This window comes from Trichechus manatus, unplaced genomic scaffold, assembly GCF_000243295.1.
Source record: "Trichechus manatus latirostris isolate Lorelei unplaced genomic scaffold, TriManLat1.0 scaffold00050, whole genome shotgun sequence".
NCBI lineage: Eukaryota > Metazoa > Chordata > Mammalia > Sirenia > Trichechidae > Trichechus > Trichechus manatus.
Genome location: NW_004443986.1, coordinates 2,491,768 through 2,513,482, shown reverse-complemented (window position 1 = coordinate 2,513,482; position 21,715 = coordinate 2,491,768). Strand labels below are relative to the sequence as shown.

General features: G+C 36.2%; 1 protein-coding gene across 1 annotated transcript in view; it reads left to right on the top strand.

Moving 5' to 3' along the window:
- CRPPA (CDP-L-ribitol pyrophosphorylase A) overlaps positions 1 to 18,535 on the top strand; it is a 315,799-nt gene extending 297,264 nt beyond the window's left edge. The window contains exon 10 of the mRNA XM_004377417.2: positions 17,946 to 18,535. Within this exon, the coding sequence (XP_004377474.1) occupies positions 17,946 to 18,050 (105 nt within the window). The 3' untranslated portion in view covers positions 18,051 to 18,535. The remainder of the gene's footprint in view (positions 1 to 17,945) is intronic.
- The last annotated feature ends 3,180 nt before the right edge of the window (positions 18,536 to 21,715 follow it).

The following is a 21,715-nucleotide window of genomic DNA, read 5'->3' as shown; positions in this document are numbered from 1 at the left end:
GTGGAGCTAAGATGGGTATGGGAAAGATGAGAGAGAGAAGAGAGGAACAGGAGCTAGAAACCTACACACAAACAAAAAAGAGTGCTAAGGGAGCTTGCTATTGGAGTGGAGAGATGAGAGACTGAGAAATGGGGAAAAACAAAAATGAAAAAAAAAGAAAAAGCATAAAAGAAATAAAAGAATAAATGAGAAACTGGAAATGAAGAAAGACAAAAAGAGAATAAGAGATAGAAGAAATCAAAACAAAGAAACAAAAAAACCCACAAGTCAAAAAAAACGAAAAAGAAAGAAAAAAAAAGAAAAAAGAAATGCCTCCAGGGATGGCCCTGTGCATCTGTGCAGCGTAAGGGAGTAGCTTCCAAGCCACGCAGTACTGCCTGGCTAGAAGGAGCTCCCAAGCTGAGAAAAGAAAATGAAAACAAACAAATCCAAACAGAACAAATCAGAGCAAACAAACAAACAAACAAAAAAGTCCTGGGGGTCCCACCAGCATGGCGGCACGGGCCGGGAAGCAGTTTCAGTTGAGCGGTGTTTTGCAGCCTTTTAGGAAGAAGCAAAGATGGCGCATGGAGCCAGGTGTTTGAGAGAAAGGAGGGGGAGGTGGTGAGAGGTAAGGAAGAAATCTAAAGGAGTGGAAAAAAGCAACACCAGCAGCCAACAAAAGGCACTCAGGGAGCCGGCCAGTGTGGGCGGGTAGAATCCAAGTGACGCCGGTATGAAGGTGGTGCTTCCTGGCCAAGAGACTGTGGCTGCAAGAAGCAGAGGAGGCTTAGTGGGGGTGAGGAAGGGTTAGGGGGTGGGAAAGCCTATATTGCTGGTTACCAGTTATTCTGTCTCCTGCTGGAAGCTCCATGAAGCTGCTTTCTCATACCCCCTGTTTGCTGATCTCTGACAGGAGTCCAAGATGGCGGATCCATGCTGTGGTAGCTGATAGGAGACCTCTGCATGTATCTCCCCTCACTCTCTGTTCTCAGTCAGTTTCTTATTCCATTCGGTGCTTGGCTGAATTCTTTGTGTTCATTTGATGCTTAGGGTTTCAGGATTGACGTGTGACTCCGTTTGACTTAGTTTTTCGGATCTTTGCTGCGGAGGGATGGCGTGGTGCTTTTGACTATAGTGCCATGTTTGCTGGAAGTCGGATAGTGTAAGTTTTTAAATACTTGTTTTTCTTTTAGGAACCCATTGCTGTCGAGTCAATTCTGACTATAAGACAGAGTAGAACTGTCCTAGGAGCAGCTGGTAGATTCAAGCTGCTGACCTTTTGGTTAGGAGCTAAGCTCTTTGCCACAAGGCTGCATAAATTGATATCACTTTTTTGGTTCTCTTGACAGTTAACCAGGATTCTTAAATAACAATCTTTCTCTTAGATCCCATTGACTTCTTATACTTAGCTTTCCAGAGAAGTTACATGTTAGTCATTGTCATCTGCTTAAAATGAGCTGTATTGTCTACTGGAGGCTGTTGAATGTTTATCTTGAAGTTTAAAAATATAGTTTGAATATGGCTATTTTTTTTGTGTTCTTTTATTAATTTTGCAAGGCACTAAATGATCCCTGTCCATCTGTAGACCCCAGTCTTTATTCAGTGCAGGAGGTTTTCTTCTGCATCTCTATAATTATTTCTGTAATTTCTATTGTATTTTCCCCCTAACTTCCCTTATATGATTTAATTCTATAATTAATGTATTTGCTTTACTCTCATTATTTCATCTTTTTATTTCATTATTTCATCTTCTTTGTGTTGTAAACATTTTTCAAGTCTGTCTTCTATTTTTATAATTCAGGTATCTGTAGAAAAATTAGCTTGGACACAGCCTCCATTTAAGTTTTAAATTCAATAAATATTTATTTAGTAACTACATTACATCTTTTCTGATAAGTGTGCCCACTTCTGTGGTTGAAGCATCTTCTGGAATCTTTCTGAGACTAAAAACAGTAAATTTCTAAAATGTTTTGCCATTCATTCAAAGGCTCCATTTCAGAGAACTGTTTAATTCTGATGATTCCAGAAAGTTCTTTTTGACCTATAAGATGGTTTCACGTACCTACTGATTTTTCTCTGCCTCGTTATTTGGAAGAAGCTCTATAAGGCAGTCATTCTACCATCTTGGCCTTCTCCAAACAAAAGAACTGTTTCTGCTTTCCATTCTAGGAGAAAGCTTTGCCAGGCTAGTTTTTTTACTGCCTAAGACTAAAAAAGAAATACTAGCACTGGAGTTTTCAGAACAGAACTTTTTTTGCGGGTTGCAATTCACAACACCCTTCCTGGAAGAAAGAATTTTTAATACAATGCTAAGAAATTTTCTGTGAAACTTTGAGATTCAGACTCTGGATATTAACTACCTATTCAATTAATCAATATTCAAGAACTGAAAGATCATTAATCAGCTGTCCTTTTTTTTTTGTAACTGATCAAAAACATACTAACAATAAATCTTATTATCTCTCTCTCTTTCTCTCTTTTCTTTTTTCTCTCTCTACCCTTCCCGTCTGTCCTTAAATATTCCTATCAAGAAGATATCTTTGAATTGTCCCATTTTAGTTCTCTTTTCTTGCAGTAAGTTTATAATTAAAATCTTAAAATTAAATTTTATGGGAAGATTTTTAATCAGTCATTCTGTTCCAAGAGAAATCTTCAGTATTAGGAGATTCTCCTAATACCTGATCCATCCACTTGAGAAGAAACTCTTCTGTAGAATTTTTTTTTGTCCCTCATGCCCTGGTGGCACAGTGGTTAAGAGCTCAGGCTGCTAACCAAAATGTTGGCAGTTTGAATCCACCAGCTGCTCCTTGGAAACCCTATGGGGGCAGTTCTACTCTGTCCTACAGCATCACCATGAGTCAGAATCCACCCAACAGCAATAGATTTGGTTTTGCTTTTGGCCATTTAATATGTGTTCTGGAAACAATACCCATTGCCCGCCAACACCTGGTATGTAGCTTTTCTGCTTCTTGCAGCTACACATCTAGGAGGATGTCTGCTTCATTGTCTGCCCCTATCCCCCTGACTTGGATGTGTTAGTGTAAATTCATCAACATCCCCTATACTTACCTCCCAGTCAGGTGTTATTTCATAGGATGGGAGTCTTGCATCACAAATTTCTAGTTTTCACATTATTGCCAGTTTCTAAGTACAGATACAAGTCTTGTCTTCCTTTTTTTTTTTTTTTTTTTTTTTTTGAGAGGGGTTCGTGGGTGTTACTTCTATGAAGATGGATCCTTTATCTAAACATTTTGATGTTTCAAAGATGTTTGAATGATGAAAGCCAGATCTTTATAGAATTAGTTAGTAAATATTTACAAGAGTACCTACTATGGAAGTAGTACTTTGATGTTAGAATATAATATGAGAAAGTTTCCTTTTAGTATTTTACAACTTAGCTGAGAAAACAAGACCTCTACATCTGCAAACCTAATTAGGGAATTGGCTAAGGAATTATGAGACAAACTTTTGTAGCCTAAATTATTGATATGCATTAAAATAGATGACTTCATAAGAGGAAGTCATCACAACCTGGTTACAATTGAACTGCTCTTTGAAAATTGGTGTGAATTAGACAATTACAGGGGAACTACTTTACTGGTATAGGAATAACAGTGATTATGCCAGTATGGACATACCGTATATACTATAGATTCCGTATAGTAAAGGAGTAAGAACTGTGGTTAGAAATGTCGATTAGATTGATTGTGGATGATCTTCAGTGCTAAGATGAAGATTTTCCTGAAAGAAATGTAGATTTAATATAGTGAAAATAGTTGTTCCAGTGAGATTAAAACCATAGCTTAGGGTAAAGGGAGGTAGCCAGTTAGGACATCCTACAAGACTCCAGGTTCAGCATGGTGCAGGCAAGGAGTTAGAGTGGTTAGAGTGTGAGTGGTGAGGGATGTCACAATAGAAAACTAGCAGGACGTGGTCACTGTTGGGTGAGTTGTGTCAGATCAAAATAGTTTTGCTGATTAAAAGGGACAGTGTGTATGAGATTTTTGCAACTTATTATTAAGTTTTGGAATTGATATTATGGATGACGTTCTACTTTTGCAATGTATTATTTTTGAAACTTAGTATTAAGTTGTGGAGTTGATATTACGAATGATATTCTAAGAAAAGAAAGTATGACAGCGTGACAAGACCCAGAGCTAGAAACAGTTGATACCACAATGAACTGCTTGTTCCTCTGTCCAGATGTCTGATGCTTTTGGCTGCCCACATCTTACACCACTACAATCTGGCCCTGAGCATTGCATCGTTTGGGTCTTTCCTATCTTCACTCTCTGTTCCTACCAGCATAATAACAGTGGTGCCACCAGGCTCTTATTGACCAATTCCTTTTTCTTAATTATCTCACTCTACAAATAGTTATTAAGCACTTACGGTATATACAAGGCACAGAGAATAGAGGAGAGTAAAAAAGTTATGTGATGACTATGTCAGTAAATGAACCTATTTACATTTTCACTAGCATTTTATTATTTAGCTTTTCTGGAGACAGTTATTTCACTCAAAGGAGCAAAAGGAAAATACTTTTCATTTGGAGAGGACCATTTTGTTTTTCTCCAACCCTACAACAGGTGAAGTGCTTTTTTCAGGCAGACAGTTTTGTGTTTTGGAAATTTAGGAACATCAAATGTTTATTTTCATCTCCACTAGGGGACAGTGTGCCACCATTATATATTTTTTTTCCATCTCAGCAAAATATATACAGAAAGGAAATTTAACCTCAAATTATTTTGATTTGACATTAATAATGGTATTATAACTATAACAAATCTGTTAAAATATTTCTAAATTCTGTAACTGATGAATTTTATATATATGATTTGGATATATATAGATACCTGTAACTATACAGCATTGTACATTTTTACTTATTTAGGGTATTTGAAATTTTTTAGCATTTACAAAATAATTTTTTGCATGAGTTCACCACAACAAGGATGGCAGAAGGACTGGGAGGACAGAAGTATCTAGTATATGGTAATATATGATTAACATCAAACTGTAAGTGACCTGAATTTCAAGACCATTCTGTGACTCATAGAAATGGAATTGGATATGGAATTTGGCAAGACAATGCAATGTTTATACTTCAAGAAGCGCTGTGTAATCTCCTGAGACATCTAAAGCCTAAGTATATATTTTTTTAACTTTATAGTTCCCTTTTTAACAGAGTACATTGTATTCTTTAACAGCTATCCATGTGGAGGATAAATATCTCTAAAACATTTCCTTTCAGGTTGTCTATAAAGATTCGGAGAACAATGATGCCATAGCATTTCCCTCTATTCTTTGGGGCAGTATTCTGTGCAATCCACGTAAATTTGAATCTAACATCCCACCATAAATTTGTTTTCACTCCTTTACTTCAAATATTGTGGGCTGCATAGTACAATTATGGAATTTAATGTTTAAAATATACCTTTTACAAAGCTCTTCAAGTTTAAGTGTACTGGGAATAGTTTCTCCAAAAGTTGTCAGTTAAGAAAATTGAAAGGGATAGTAAGTAAGGAATGTTGAAGACATGGGGTATATACCAAATTGACCAGTTGACCATTTGCCAGTTTCTACTTATTAGTAATTTACTTTTGGACCTGCAGGTTTTACTTCATTTCTGAAATTTGAGGTGGGAGGTAGGGAGGAGAGAAAAGAAGAACTGCTATGAATTATGGAAGTGCCTCTGTCATGCACTTTCCATGATAGAAGTAAGTCTCCTATTTTCCATATTTTTCCAAAAGCTTGCCAAGAACTTAGAGTTCCACAAGAATTTTTTCTTGAGACTCTATTAAAGAAGAGAGATAACATCATCATAAACAATGAACAACAACAAAAAGACACACACACTAAGACAATACAGAATTCCTTTGGCATAACTTAATTACTAGGGAGTAAGTTTGGAATTCCATAATAATTAAGTTATGGACAACATTGCAAAGAATGGTGATTCCAGAACATTTAATTGTGCTCATGCGGAACCTATACATAGACCAAGAGGCAGTCATTTGAAAAAGAACAAGTGGATACTGCATGGCTTAAAATCAGGAAAGTGTATGTCAGAGTTGTATCCTTTCACCATGCTTATTCAGTCTGTATGCTGAGCAAATAATACAAGAAGCTGGACTATATGAAGAAGAATGCAGCATCAGGGCTGGAGAAATACTCATTAACAACCGGCAATATGCAGATGACACAACATTGCTTGCTGAACACGAAAAGGACTTGAGGTGCTTACTGATGACGATCAAAGACTACAGCCTTTGGTATGGATTACACCTTAACATAAAACAAAAATCTTCACAGCTGGATTAATAAGCAACATCATGATAAATGGAGAAAATATTGAAGTTGTTAAGAATTTCATTTACTTGGATCCACAATCAACACCCATGGAAGCAGTAGTCAAGAAATCAATGACATATTGCATTGGGCAAATCTGCTGCAAAAGACCTCTTTAAAGTGTTCAAAAGCAAAGATGTCACTTTGAGAACTAAAGTGCGCCTGACCCCAGCCATAGTATTTTCAGTCACCTCATATACATGCAAAAGCTGGACAATGAATAAGGAAGACCAAAGAAGAATTGATGCCGTTGAATTATGGTGTTGGCAAAGAATATTGAGTATACTATGGACTTCCAGAAGAATGAACACATATGTCTTGGAAGAAGTGCAACCAGAATACTCCTTAGAAGGGAGGATGATGAGACTTCTTCTTATGGATTTTGGACATGTTGTCAGGAGGGACCAGTCCCTGGAGAAGGACATCATGCTTGGTAAAGCAGAGGGTCAGCAAAAAAGAGGAAGACTCTCAATGAGATGGATTGGCACATTGGCTACAATGATGGGCTCAGATATAGCAATAATTTTGAGGATGGAGGGGACTGGGCAGTGTTTCGTTCTGTTGTGCATAATGTTGTTATGAGTCAGAACTGACTAGGCAGCATCTAACAATGACAATAATAAAGTTCAGAATTAACTTATATATTTAAGAGACAATCTCAAAATTAGAACTTTTTCTTTTGCACATCTTTCATCTAAACATAGTTTCTCCTAATCCTGAAATTCAAGTGATAGAGAAATAGACAAATATAAGCTTCTAGGTAAACCACACAGGGAATTCTAATAATGAATAATTCAGTTTGAAGGTATTGGGGAAAAAAAAAAAAGACCTCAATGCTGTCGAGTCGATTCTGCCCATAGTGACCCTATAGGACAGAGTAGAACAGCCCCATATGGTTTCCAAGGACCAGCTGGTGGATTTGAACTGCCAAAGCCCTGGTGGAGCAGTGGTTAAGAGCTCAGCTGATAACCAAAACATCAGCAGTTTGAATCCACCAGCCACTCCTTGGAAACCCTATGGGGCGGTCCTATAGGGTTGCTATGAGTCAGAATCGACTCAACAGCAACAGGTTTGAGGATACAGAAAATTTAAAATAGCTATTTTGTATTGGTATGTTTTTCAGCAGTCTTACTGGTGTGCTTAAAATCCACCTGTTTAGAAACTCTTGAAGTTCTTAATTGAGCAATTGTTACATGCAGAATAAATTTAAGTAAAATTTTTTTGTTGTTACTTTTAGCTTCACTTCCATGATATTTTTTCTCAACTGCTAAGTCAGCAGAAAGCTAAGACTTTGTACATTATTAACATAATTCTTTTTGAACCTTCGTTATAGGCTAGAATATTCAAACAAAACATTTTCTTTGTACAAATTTTAAATATTTTTATGGAGAAAAATATTCCCTGATCATTTTGACAGTGTTCTATATTATTGATACACTTGGATTTATATGATGTCAACTCAAACTTAGTTCTCTAAACTTGAACAATCTTGAAACTTAATTTAAAAATAACTTGTTTTCCTTCTTAGAAGAATGAAATGTGTTCATTATGGAAATTTTGAAAATATAGCAAATCTCAAAGAAGAAAATAAAAATTGCCATAAATTTATCTTCCAAGAATAACATTTGTTAACACTTTGATATTTTCTCTCCTAGTACTTTAAGAAACCAGGCTACTTTAGAGTTTTTTTTTTTTTTCTTTTTTGGCTGATTTCTATTTTCCCCATAATACAGTTCTAACCAAGAAAAAAAGTGAAGCTATATTTTCAACTAGAAGTTGTATTTGTATTTTTATTTTATTGTTTCATTATTGGACAGAGTTTGCAATTTTTAAAATAAATTTTCTGTACAATTTTAAATTGTTAGGAAGTAAAAAGGAAGATGAGGTAAAACAAGTGATGACAGTTATGACAATCATTTATAATACAAAACAGGTTTTAGTATATCTTATATCAATAAACAGTCTTCTGTTTTCCCTTAAATTCAGCAAATGTATTTTTTTTCTTTTTTGAAAATAAATTTTATTAAGGTATAATTTACATATGATAAACTACCTCTATTTAAATTGCACAAGTTGGTGAGTTTTCAAAAAAATTTATTGTGCTTTACGTGAAAGTTTACAGCGCAAATTAGTTTCTCATTCAAAAATTTATACACAGAGGCAGAGCCAAGATGGCAGACTAGTCAGATGCACTAAGCCATCCTGCTGCAACAAATACTTGAAAAACAAAGTAAAACAGATACAGACATCAATCCTGGAACCCTGGATCTTAAATGAAGGGATAAAGTATTAGATTGAAAGTCACTGAGTAGAAGAAGAAACTGATAGAAAATGGGAAAGGAATAGAGATACATAGTGGAGTTTCCCAGCCAAATGTCATTACTCAGTGTGGCCATCTTGGAATAAAATCAACAACCCCTCACGTAGAAAGGCAACTCCACAGAATTCCCAATAAGAGATAGAGGTACGGCAGGGACTCATGCAGGGGTAAGTAAGACCACGTTTGCTAGTTGTAGCTCCAGGAGGAGACCAGACTCTCACGTACTGAGCAAATGGCCTTACACCCAGATAAGGATGAGGACTGTTGTGCCCACAGACAAGCAAACAACAAAGCATGCCCAGCCCACTTGCCCAGGCATAAGCCAACAGTACAAAAAAGAAGGATGAAACAAACAAACCTATAATCAATAAATAAAGAAAATAATACCTGAATGTCTCGGAGACAATAGACAATATCAAAACCTAAAAAACAGGACAAGATTGCTCCAGTAAGCAACCACAATAAAGCACAAATTGACCTTCTGGCAGAAGAAAAGTTACTGAACTGGCTCATAGGGAATTCAAAAGTCTAATATTCAGGGCTCTTCAAAAGACTAGGAAAGAGATCAAGTAAAATGCAGACAAAATCATGTAAAACACAGACAAAACCAACAAAAACATAGTCAAAATCAAGACAAACACTGACAAAGCGATAGAAGAATTCAGGAAAATAATACAAGAACATAATGTCAAAATAAGTAGACAATTAGAAGTAATACAAAAACAGCAATTAGAAATCCAAAAGATAAACACAAAAGTTCAGAAATGGACAACTCAATAGAAGGTTTTAGAAGCAAATTTGAAACAATAGTGGACAGAATCAGCAAAATTGAAGACAAATCCATGGATGCCACTATGAGGAAAAATCAGAGAAAAGAATGAAGAAAATTAAAACCTAAGAACTATGTGGATACAATAAATAGCAAAATTCTGCACATAATTGGAAGTCCAAAACAGGGAAAAAAATTGAAACACAGAGATGCTTATTGAAGATTTGCTGACAGAAAACTTCCTTCGTATCATGAAAGATGAAAAGCTCACCATCCAAGAAGCTCAATGAACCCCATATAGGATAGATCTGAAAAGACAGTCACCAAGACAAATAATCACACTCACCAAAACCAAAGACAAAGAATCCTGACAGCAGCCCGAGAAAAACAAAGTCATATAAAAAGGGGAAACAGTAAGACTAAGCTCTGATTTCTTGACAGAAACCATGCAGGCAAGAAGGCAATGTGATGATAAAAATAAAACCTTAGAAGAAAAAATTGCCAACCGAGAATAATATATACCGCAAACTCTCTCAAATATGATGGCAAAATTAGGATGTTTTCAGATAAACAGAAATTAAGGGAATTTGTAAAAACAAAACCACACTTACAAGAATTATTAAAGGGAGTCCTTCAGTTAGAGAACCAACAACATCAGACAACAACCTGAATCTAGGACACAGATTAGTGTCAGCCAAATACGACCTAGGTAATGAACTCTCAAGGATAAAATAAAACAAAAGATTCAAAACAGAGAACTAGAGACATCAATCTGTAAATGACGACAAAGTTAGAATAGTAAAAGGGGGAATATACCATGTAGTTATAGAACTTTCAAACAGAGAGGAAGTCAAAGCTATATCAACTAATAAAAGACTGGATCAAACTTAGAAAGAGAAGGGTACATTTTGAGGTACCCACAAAGAAAGCTAACAAACCTGCTAATGAAAATAAAGGAGAAAAACAAAGTCTCAGTAAACACAAAATCTACGATAATGAAAGAAATGAAAATAAATTTCAGAAACAAAAGGAACTCAGCACAGGAGAGTAAGAGGAACAAAGAAAACATCAGCACCACACAAAAAAGAAAGCACTACGAAATGACAGCAATAAATTCACACCTATCAATAATCACACTGAATGTAAATGGCTTAAATGCACTCGTAAAGAGACAGAGAGTTACAGAATGAATAAAAGCTTTACCCATCAATATGCTGTCTACAAGATACACACCTTAGACACAAAGACATAAATATATTAAAAATCATAAGGATGAAAAAAATATAAAGCAAACAGCAACCAAAAAAGAGGAGTGGCAATACTAATCCAGAAAAAGTAGACTTTAAGGCAAAATCCACCATAAAAGACAGAGAAGGACATTATATAATGATTAAAGGGACAATCCACCATGGTGACATAACTACAATAAATATCTATGCACCCAACGACAGGGCTCCAAAATACATACAAGTCTAACAGCACTGAAAAGAGAGCTAGACAGTTCCACAATAATAGTAGGAGACTTCAACACTTTCCACTCTGGGTAAAGGACAGAACATCTAAAAAGAAACTCAGCAAAGACACAGAAGATCCAAAGGCCACAATCAACCATCTTAACCTCATAGATATATATAGAACACTTGACCCAACAGCAGCAAGGTATACATTCTTTTCCAACACACATGGAACATTCTCCAGAATACACCACATCTTAGGCCACAAAGCAACCCTCAACAAAATACAAAACACTGAGAAAATACAAAGCATCTTCTCTGATCACAACACCATAAAAGTAGAAATTAATAACAGGAAGAGCAAGGGAAAAAAATCAAATACATGGAAACTGAATAACTCCTTGCTTGAAAACCATAGAGTAATAGAAGAAATCAAAGATGGAATAAAAAAATTTCTAAAATCAAATGAGAATGAAAACACATCATATTGAAACTTTTGGGACAAAGCAAAGGCAAGGCCCAGAGGTCAGTTTATAGCACTAGGCACACACATCACAAAAGAAGAAAGGGACAAAATCAAAACATTAGTCCTGCAACTCAAACAAACAGAAAGGGAATGGCAGAAGAAGCCCACAACCACTAGAAGAAAATAATAATAATATTTATATAATAATAATAAAGAAAATAATAAAGATCAGAGCAGAAATAAATAAAATGAAGAATAGAAAAACAATAGAAAGAATCAACAAAACCAAAAGTTTTTATTCTTTGAAAGGATTAACAAAATCGAAAAACCATTGGCCAAATTGAAAAAAGAAGAACAGGAGAGAACACAATTAACCCAAATAAACAATGAAATGGAGGACATTACAACAGACCCAACTGAAATAAAAAGATCATAACTGAGTACTATGAAAAACTGTACTCCAAGAAATTTGAAAACCTAGAGGAAATGGGTAAAAACACACTATCTACCTAAACTAACACAAACTGAGGTTGAAAATCTGAACAGACCCATGGCAAGAGAAGAGACTGAAAAGGTAATAAAAAATAAAAAATAAACTGTCAACAAAAAAAAGTCCTGGCCCAGATGGCTTCACTGGAGAATTCTATGATAAATTCAGGAAGAGTTCGCACCAGTACTACTCAAACTATTTCAGACCATAGAAAAGGATGGGATACTTCCAAATTCATTCTATGAAGCCAGCATAACCCTGATACCAACACCAAGCAAAACACCAAAAAAGAAAGAAAGAAAGAAAATTATAGACCAATATCTCTCATGATTATAGATGCAAAAATTCTCAACAAAGTTCTAGCCAAGAGAATTCAGCACCATAGAAAATAATACACCATGACCAAGTGTGATTCATACCAGGCATGCAAGGATGGTTCAACCTTAGAAAATCAATCAACATAATCCACCACATAAATAAAGCAAAAGAAAAGACTCACATGATCATCTCAATTGACACAGAAAAATCATTCGATAAAGTCCAAAGTCCATTCCTGATAAAAACTCTAAATAAGATAGGAATAGAAGGGAAATTCCCCAACATAATAAAGGGCATCTATATAAAACCAACAGCCAATATCATTGCCAAGGGAGAGAGGCTGAAAACATTAGCCCTGAGAATGGAAACAAGACAAGGATGCCCTTTATCACCACTCCTATTTAACATTGTGCTGGAGGTCTTTGCTAGAGCAATGAGGCAAGAAACAGACATAAAGGACATCCAGATTGGTAAGGAAGAAGTAAAACTATCCCTATCCACAGATGATACAATACTATACATAGAGAACCCTAAAATCTCCACAAGAAAACTACTGGAACCGATAGAAAGATTCAGCAGAGTAGCAGGATACAAGATAAACATACAAAAATCATCTGGATTCCTATACACCAAATAAAGAGAACTTTGAAAAGGAAATCAGGAAAGCAACACCATTTATAATAGCCCCTAAAAAAATAAAATACTTAGGAATAAATCTAACCAGGGGTGTAAAAGGCCTATACAATGAAAACTACAAAACACTACTGCAAGAAACCAAGAGAGACCTACATAAAAGGAAAAACATACCATGCTCATGGATAGGTAGACTAAACATTGTGAAAATGTCAATTCTATCCAAAGCAATTTACAAATACAGTGCAATCCCAATCCAAATATCAACAGCATTCTTTAACAAGATGGAAAAACTAATCATGAACTTTATGTGGAAAGGAAAGAGGCCCCAGATAAGTAAAGCATTGTTGTAGAACAAAGTAGGAGGCCATGCACTACCTGACCTCAGAACCTACCATACAGCTACGGTAGTCAAAACAGCCTGGTACTGGTATGACAGATAAATTGACCAGTGGAACAGAATCGAGAACCCAGATGTAAATCCATCCACCCATGGCCACCTGATTTTTGACAAAGGTCCAAAGTCCATCAAATGGGGAAAAGACAGTCTTTTTAACAAATGGTGCTGGCAAAACTGGATGTCCATCTGTTAACAAATGGAACAAGACCCATACCTCTCACCATACACAAAAAGCAATTCAAAATGGATCAAAGACCTAAATATAAAACCAAAGCTATAAAGATCATGGAAGAAAAAATAGGGTCAACACTAGGGGCCCTAATATACAGCATAAACAGTATACAAACCACAGTGAACAATACACAAACACCCAAAGATAAGCTAGATAAATGGGATCTTCTAAAAATTAAACATTTATGCTCATCAAAAGACTTTACCAAAAAAGTAAAAAGAGAACCTATAGACTGGGAAAAAAATTTTGGCTATGACATATGCAACAAAGTTCTAATCTCTAAAATCTATAGGAAAATCCAACACCTGTACAAGAAAGAGACAAATAATGCAGTTAAAAAATGAGCAAAGGATATGAACAGACACTTCACCAAAGAAGACATTCAGGTGGCTAACAGACTCATGAGAAAATGCTCGTGATCACTAGCCATTAGAGAAATGAAAATCAAAACTACAATGAGATATCATCTCACCCCAATACTTCTGGCACAAATAAAAAAACAAACAGAAAACAACAAATATTGGAAGGGTTGAGGAGAGATTGGAACTCTTACGCACTGCTAGTGGCAATGCAAAATGGTACAACCACTTTGGAAAACCACGTGGTGCTTCCTTAAAAAGTTAGAAATACCACATGATCCAGCAATCCCACTCCTAGGAATATATCCTAGAGAAATAAGAGCTGTGACATGAATATACACATGCACACCCATATTGATTGCAGCATCATTCACAATAGCCAAAAGGTGGAAACAACCTAAGTGTCCTTCAGCAGATGAGTAGATAAACTGTGATACATACACACAATGGAATACCATGCAATGATAAAGAACAATGATGAATCTGTGAAACATCTCACAACATGGATGAATCTTGAGGGCATTATGCTAAGTGAAGTAAATCAACCACAAAAGGACAAATATTGTATGAGACCACTATTATAAAAACACATGAAAATGTTTTCACACAGAAAGAAACAATCTTTGATGACTAGGAGGGAGGAGAGGGTGGAAAGATAAGAATACTAACTATTTAGTAGATAAGTGGTATGGACTCAACCGCAGTGGGTTCTTGGTGAAGGATAAGACAGTGCACAATACTGGGGAAGTCAGCACAACTTGACCAGAGCAAAGTCATAGAAGCTCCACAGACACATCCAAATGCCATGAGGGACCGAGCTACTGGGCTGAGGGCTGGGGACCGTGATCTTGGGGGACATCTAGCTCAATTGGCATAACATAGTCTATAAAGAAAATGTTCTACATCTGACTGTGGTGAGTTGCGTCTGGGGTTTTAAAAGCCTGTGAGCGGCAATCTAAGATGCCATCTACTGGTCCCATCCCAGCTGGAGCAAAGAATGAAGAAAACCAAAGACACAAGGGTTAGATTAGTCCAAAGGATTAATGGACCACAACTACCACAACCTCCACCAGATTGATCCCAGAATATCTAGCTGGTGCCTGGTTACTGCCACCAACTGCTCTGGCAAGACTCAAAATAGAGGGTCCCGGGTAGAGCAGGAGAAAAATGTAGAAAAAAATTTAAATTCATACGCACACGAAAAAAGACTGGGCTTGCTGGTCTGACAGAGACTGGAGAAACCCCTGAGAGTATGGCCTCAGATATCACTTTAACTCAGTACTGAGTTAAAACAATTTGTGTATTAACTGTTTAATGAGAAACTAATTTGTTCCATAAACTTTCACCCAAAGCACAATTTAAAAAAAAAATTTTATACACAAATTCTTTTGTGACATTGGTTGCAATCCCTGCGTCGTGTCAGTGCTCTTCTCCTTTTCCTTTCTATCCCACCTTCCCTGTGTCCATTTGTCCAATTTTCCTGTCACTTCCTGCCTTCTTGTCTTTGATTTTGGGCAGGTGTTGCCCATTTGGTCTCATATACTTAACTGAACTAAGAGACAGGTTTTTCATGTGTGACATTGTTTGTTTTATAGGCCTGTCTAATCTTTGTCTGAAATGTGGACTTTGGGAGTGGATTCAGTTCTGAGTTAGGGTGTCCTGGGACCATAGTCTTGGGGCTTCCTCTAGCCTCTGTCAGACCAGAAAGTCTGGTCTTATTTTGAGAATTTGAATTTTGTTCTGCATTTTTCTCCTGCTCTGTCCTGGACCACCTATTGTGATCCCTGTTAGTGCTGTTAGTGGGAGTAGCTGGCGCACCATATAGTTCTTCTAGGCTCAGGCTAGTGAAGGCTTTGGTTCTTGTGGTCCTTTAGTCCTTTGGACTAATCTTTCCCTTGTGTCTTTGGTTTTCTTCATTTTCCTTTGCTCCAGATTGGATGGAACCAATAGATGTATCTTAGATGGCCACTTGCAAGCTTTTAATACCCCAGATGCTACTCACCAAAGTAACGTGTAGAACATTTTCTTTATGAACTATGTTATGCCAGTTGACCTAGATGTCCCCAGAGACAATGGTTCCCAGGCCTCAGCCCCAGTAATTTGGTCCCTCAAGGTGTTTGAATGTGTCTAAGAAGCTTCTATGACTTGGCCTTGGTCAAGTTGTGCTGATGTCCCCTATATATGCTTTTGATTTTTATGCATGGGTTTGTAAATGCTGAGGTGCAGTTTTTACAGTTTTTGCTTTATAAATGGTGAGTTGAAATAAAGATAAGCCTGAAATCTGTGAATTCATGTTGTCAGAATTAGAGTTACAGATAGTAAATAAACTGCTGATGTTTAATTTGGTGTTTTTTTTTTTTTCTCTCTCTTTAGTATTGTGGAAATTTGGGTACCCACTTTTCATGAATACCTTTGTAAGGTCCAGCTTATCATATTGTCATACTAGTGTAACAATCAGTCATCACTCACTCTTCCCAGAATATATCTTGCTCCTTCTGGACCCTATAGTTTGGGTATCAAGAAACTCATCATCTGTTGGAATAGATGGTCAGCTAAAAAAAACTATTAGAATTCAGGGTTATAAATACTATGTTAGAGTAATTCAAAGCATCCTATGGAAATATATAGGTTAACGTCACCCAAACTGGATTGGAGGATTGGAGGTAGATTGTGAGAGTCAAAGGTATTTGGGTTGAACCACAAGAATAATTAGGGTCAACTAGGAAGAAGGAGTCCTGGTGGCACAGTAGTTAAAGTTCTCAGCTGTTAACCAAAAGGTTGGCAGTTCAAACCCACCAGCCACTCTGCAGAAGAAAGATGTGGCAGTCTGCTTCTGTAAGATTACAGCCTTGGAAACCCTATGGGGAAGTTCTACTCTGTCACATGGGTCGGAATCTACTCAACAGCAATGGGTTTAAGCTAGGAAGAAGAAACCCGGGTGGTGCAATGATTAATAAGCACTTGGCTGTTGACTGAAAGGTTGGTGGTTTGAACTCACCCAGCAGCTCTGTGGGATAAAGACCTGGCAATCTGCTTCTGTAAAGACTACAACCAAGAAAACACTGTGGGGCGGTTCTCCTCTGCCACATGGGGTCATTGAGTCGGAATCAACTCGATGGCACCTAATAACAAGCTAGGAAGAGGTCCCTGGGTGGCACAAATGGTTTGCACTCACCTACTAACCTAAAGGTTGGAGATTCAAACCCACCCAGCAGCACTTTGGAAGAAAGGCCCGGCAATTTGCTTCCATAAAGATTACATCCGAGAAAACCCTATGGTGCAGTTCAACTTTGTAACACATGGGGTTGCCATGAGTCTGAACAGACTCGATGGCAACAGGTTTTAAGCCAGGAAGGGAGCAGAAAACCTTTTCTGCAAAAGGGATTAGCTGGTACACAGGATAACCAAAACCCATTGCCATCGAGTCAGTTCCGACTCATAGCGATCCTAGGCCAGAGTAGAACTGCCCCATAGAGTTTCCAAGGAGTGGCTGGTGGATTCAAACTGCCAACCTTTTGGTTAGCAGCCTGAGCTCCTAACCACTGTGCCACCAGGGCTTCATAAAATATAAGGTCAGCAAAAATGAGGAAGACCCTTAACAAGATGGATTGACACAATCCAACACGTTTGCCTGCATTTCCTATTTACCAGCCACATAGCCACTAAGTTCTCTAAGGACATACAGTGCTTTGGCCATGTCAGTCTAGATTTCCTTAATGCACCACACTGTTCCATGCCTTTGCCGCTGGAGGGTAAATGCTCATATGCAGTGCCTGTTATGTCTACGTGTCTCTGAGAATTCTTCCCTGGTCTAGCAAAGCGGAATTAATCAATGCCATTTGGGGACACTTTGGATACAATTAAAAACAAAAAATTAAGAGCTCGGTTGCTAACCAAAAGACTGACAGTTCCAGTCCACCAGTGCTCCTTGGAAACCCTATGGGGCAGTTCTACTCTGTCCTATAGGGTTGCTATGAGTCGGAATCGACTTGAACGCAATGGGTTTGGTTTTGGTTTTGAGTCCATGTCGGTGGTTAAAGTCTGAGTTCTATACAGCATGTGGCATCTAGAAAGAAGTGGACCTTGAAACGTGGCTCCTTAAAAATTTTAATTTATAACATCTTTTCTTTTAAAATAATTATTTCACCTTTTTTTTTTTTTTTCTTTTCAGGATGAGCTCAAGCTACAGGAGAGTTTAAGGCAAGGTGCCACCATTATTGCTGCCTTAATCAAAGAAAGAAATTCTGGACTCGTTGGTCAGCTACTGGTAGCATGAAGCACATGGGGAAAACTACCTACTGTGACGTTTAAAGCATTTACCTAAGTATCTCTATTTTGTTTTCATCTTGTATGTGGTAGAATGTTTAAGTTGTCTTTTATGCCTTATAATTTGTAGATTACAAAAGTCGATCAATGTTTATATCTGTGAAATAAAGATTTTGCTTTTGTGTATGTCAAATATAAATTGCCTGAAACCAAAAAAGAATAGATAAGTGGGAAATAATAGCTTTCACATAAAGAATCTTTTCACGAAGTCATGAAAGGTCAAATAGAAATAATGATGGATAAGCTTTTCCTTCTAAGGAATGAGAATTTTAAAAACATCAACTACTATCTTATCTCTGTGTTAGTTAATAAATCATGCTAGAATGAAGCTAATGGATAAGATTCAGAATTATTCTTAATTCCAAAGTCATCCTCTCATCATGTGATATTTTGTATTATATTGGAATTTTTCATACCTCAAAAAAAAAAAAAAGAGTTGATAACAAGAAATGCAACTCTTTGATTCAGATATCTTCACCATTGGCCTCATGTTACCTTAGATCTTTAAAGGAGGTGTAATCCCCTTCTGCTTTTCTGTTGTTTTCAAATTGCATATTTTCTTTGGTTTATGGATATAACTTTGACTTACATAATTTTAAAGGGCCTCTGATTTTTCTGAGTAAGTTTTAAAGAAGACTAGGTAGCTATTCGTAAAAGTGAAGTTATTTTGGTCAATCTAAGTCTTTTAGTCTTTTTTAAAAGGCAGGAAGTTCACTGGGCATCATAGGGTTAAATTATTCTTTTGATATAGAAACTGCTGCCTTTTAAAATCAAGTTCTTATTCTTTCAAATTTCCACTGTACATATATCTTAAATATTACTGACTTTTCCCTTACATTACGTATTACAGTTACATGCATCCAGGCATGAGCAATGTCTTCTACTCCCTACATATACATTGTATTTTATAAAAATAAATTGGAGCAAATCCTCCCAGGGCTTAGGCTTTACTTGGAAACTATGGAAAGTTGCATGAAATGTTTAACGTTAAAGATGGACTATAAGAAATCTGCTTTGTGGGATTTCTTAATATGCTGGATGATGTACCCTATATTTCTCAAGCATCTATTTTAGTAGGAGAATTTATATTTTACACTTAACTAATAGTGAATAGAATAAACTGGGTTTGAAATAATTACTGCTATTTTTTCTCTGAAATGAAATGTGATGTTTGAATATAGATTTGTATCTAAATTCCTCAGCTCGCCTCTCTGTCTCTCTGTCTTTCTCACTCTCTTCTTGTTGTTAAAAAGTATAAATTAATAAGTTAATTCATAATCTTGAGGGTGAAAATACATGGGGAATATGTGGATTTTTTTATTAGAAAGTCTATTTCCCTGTTAAGGTGTCCAGCTGTGTGGTGCAAAGGTACAACCTACAAAGTCTACACCACTCGTCTGTTAAAGTCTTCAGGTGAAAATATTTTAGGACTTTGAAAGCCTAATAAAGGCAGAAGGGGGAAATGTAATCAAGGATAAAGAGACAATGAGTGCTTCTAAGTACAGGGCAGGAAACTGGATCTATCTATGACACAGCAAAATCACTGTATTCTGTGGGGTGCTGACTGAGTTAATTTAGATTTGAACTTAATAATGGAGTGCTATACCAGTCAAGGAGCCCTGGTGGTGCAATGGTTAAGAACTCAGCTGCTAACCAAAAGGTCAGCAGTTCGAATCCTCTATCTCCTCCTTGGAAATCCTGTGGGGAAGTTCTGCTCTGTCCTATAGGGTCACTATGAGTCGGCATCGGCTCAATGGCAATGGGTTTGGTTAAGTTTCGTTTTATACCAGTTAAGAATTTGTCCTGGAGCAGTTTAGTATGACTTAATCCTGGACAGTTGGAAACATGTAGCGCAGTTAGGTTTTGTTACTAAAATATTGAATTTTCTGTGAAATATAATAATAATGGCATTTGATTGGTCCATTATACTTTATAAAGCGATTCACAATGTTAATTATATAAGTTTGTATATATAAAACTCCCCATATCCTTGACTGTGTAGATGAGGAAATTGGAGCTCAGGGAGCTTAACTACCTTTTCCAAAGTGATGTGGCTACATTGTAGCAAATGGCAGGGCTTAAACTCAGGAACCCTGATAATAAATTGTAAGCTGGTGTCCCTGTAAAAAAATGACTCCTGGCAAACGGTGTACAGAAGAGAGAAGGTGGAAAATAAGTAGAGGCCCTGAATGTGCAATGGCAAAATAGACAGAGAGGGACCAATCTGTTCCCAATGGCCAGATGAAACTTCAGCTTTCTAGCTACATTTCTAACCCACAGAAACTGTCACTAGGAAATATGGGAATGGAAAGAATTACTGGCCCAGAGATAAAGATGAATTAGTTTTTCATTGTTTGTTAAGAGACTGGAGACAACTTTATAGTTACATTTTTTTCACTGCTTTTGATAAATTTAATTACTTTAGTGAGAACTGTCCTTCTCATTTTATTTTCCAAAATCCATTAAATAATAATTATGGCTTGGGTTTGTAAAATTGCTTTCTATCTATGGATAATACTGTGGAAAGACAAGCTTTCTTTCTAAATTTATGCTACTTAGTTTAAATCAAATTTAAACTTAGTTATTTTAGGAATTTAACACAGTGTGATCAATGGCTGGATTAATGACATTGGTAAGATTAGTATTTTTTCATAAAAATGCTCAGTTTGAAAGACAACTTATTGCAAGGTACGTATTTACTGGAAGAGTCAGACCGCTGTATTCTGCCCAGAGCCATTTTTATTGTTGTCACTTGAATCATTTTGCATTGGTTTAACATGAAAACTCTTTTCCATACTAGCTTATTATAACTACCAACTTTTACTTTTTTACATATAAATACAGCAATCATTGTAATATTCTTACATTAAAATCTCTAAATTTCATTTCATTTTATTGTTAAAACTAATTATGGATTCATGTAAACATAAATCATAATATTTTAATTAAAATCACTGTTAAGAAAACCATTTAGAAAAGGAAAGATTAAAGTTATTTTAAAAGTTTAATTTGAAAATAATTGGAATGAGTGAAAATATATTAATCATTTTAGATTTTGTTAGTATAGTTTAAAATATGTGGACAAGAAGTGGCTGTACAGATGGTGTTTTGCTCTGTCACATTTGTATGCGTCCTTGTACATTTTCAGTTTAAGGACTGATGAATGTATGGATTTTTAAAATTAAAAGTGACAAACTACGGCTAAAGATTCTAAATATGTTTTCTTTACAAAACACACTCTAATAAATAATTGTTAAGTAGCTAAATAAATTATTGATATTAATAATTTAATGGCATATTTCACTGGTATTTAGTATACATGTATGTATCTAAATAGATGTTTGAGATAAGGATGTAAATGTTTAAATACAAGACCCAGCTTCATTTGCACATTATTTTATTTCAAACTGAGTCACAACTGAATAGATAAATATTTATTGTTTAAAAAATAACAAGGTGATGTTTTATATTATAACAAAATAGAATTTGGGGTCCAGATCGTTTATTCTGTAAAAAGTATTAAAGATTTGCAAAACTAGAAGTCTCAATTATATTTCTTTCTTCCTTCCCCTCATATTTAGCAGGTTTCCTAGCAGTTATAGCGGCTGCTTAGGA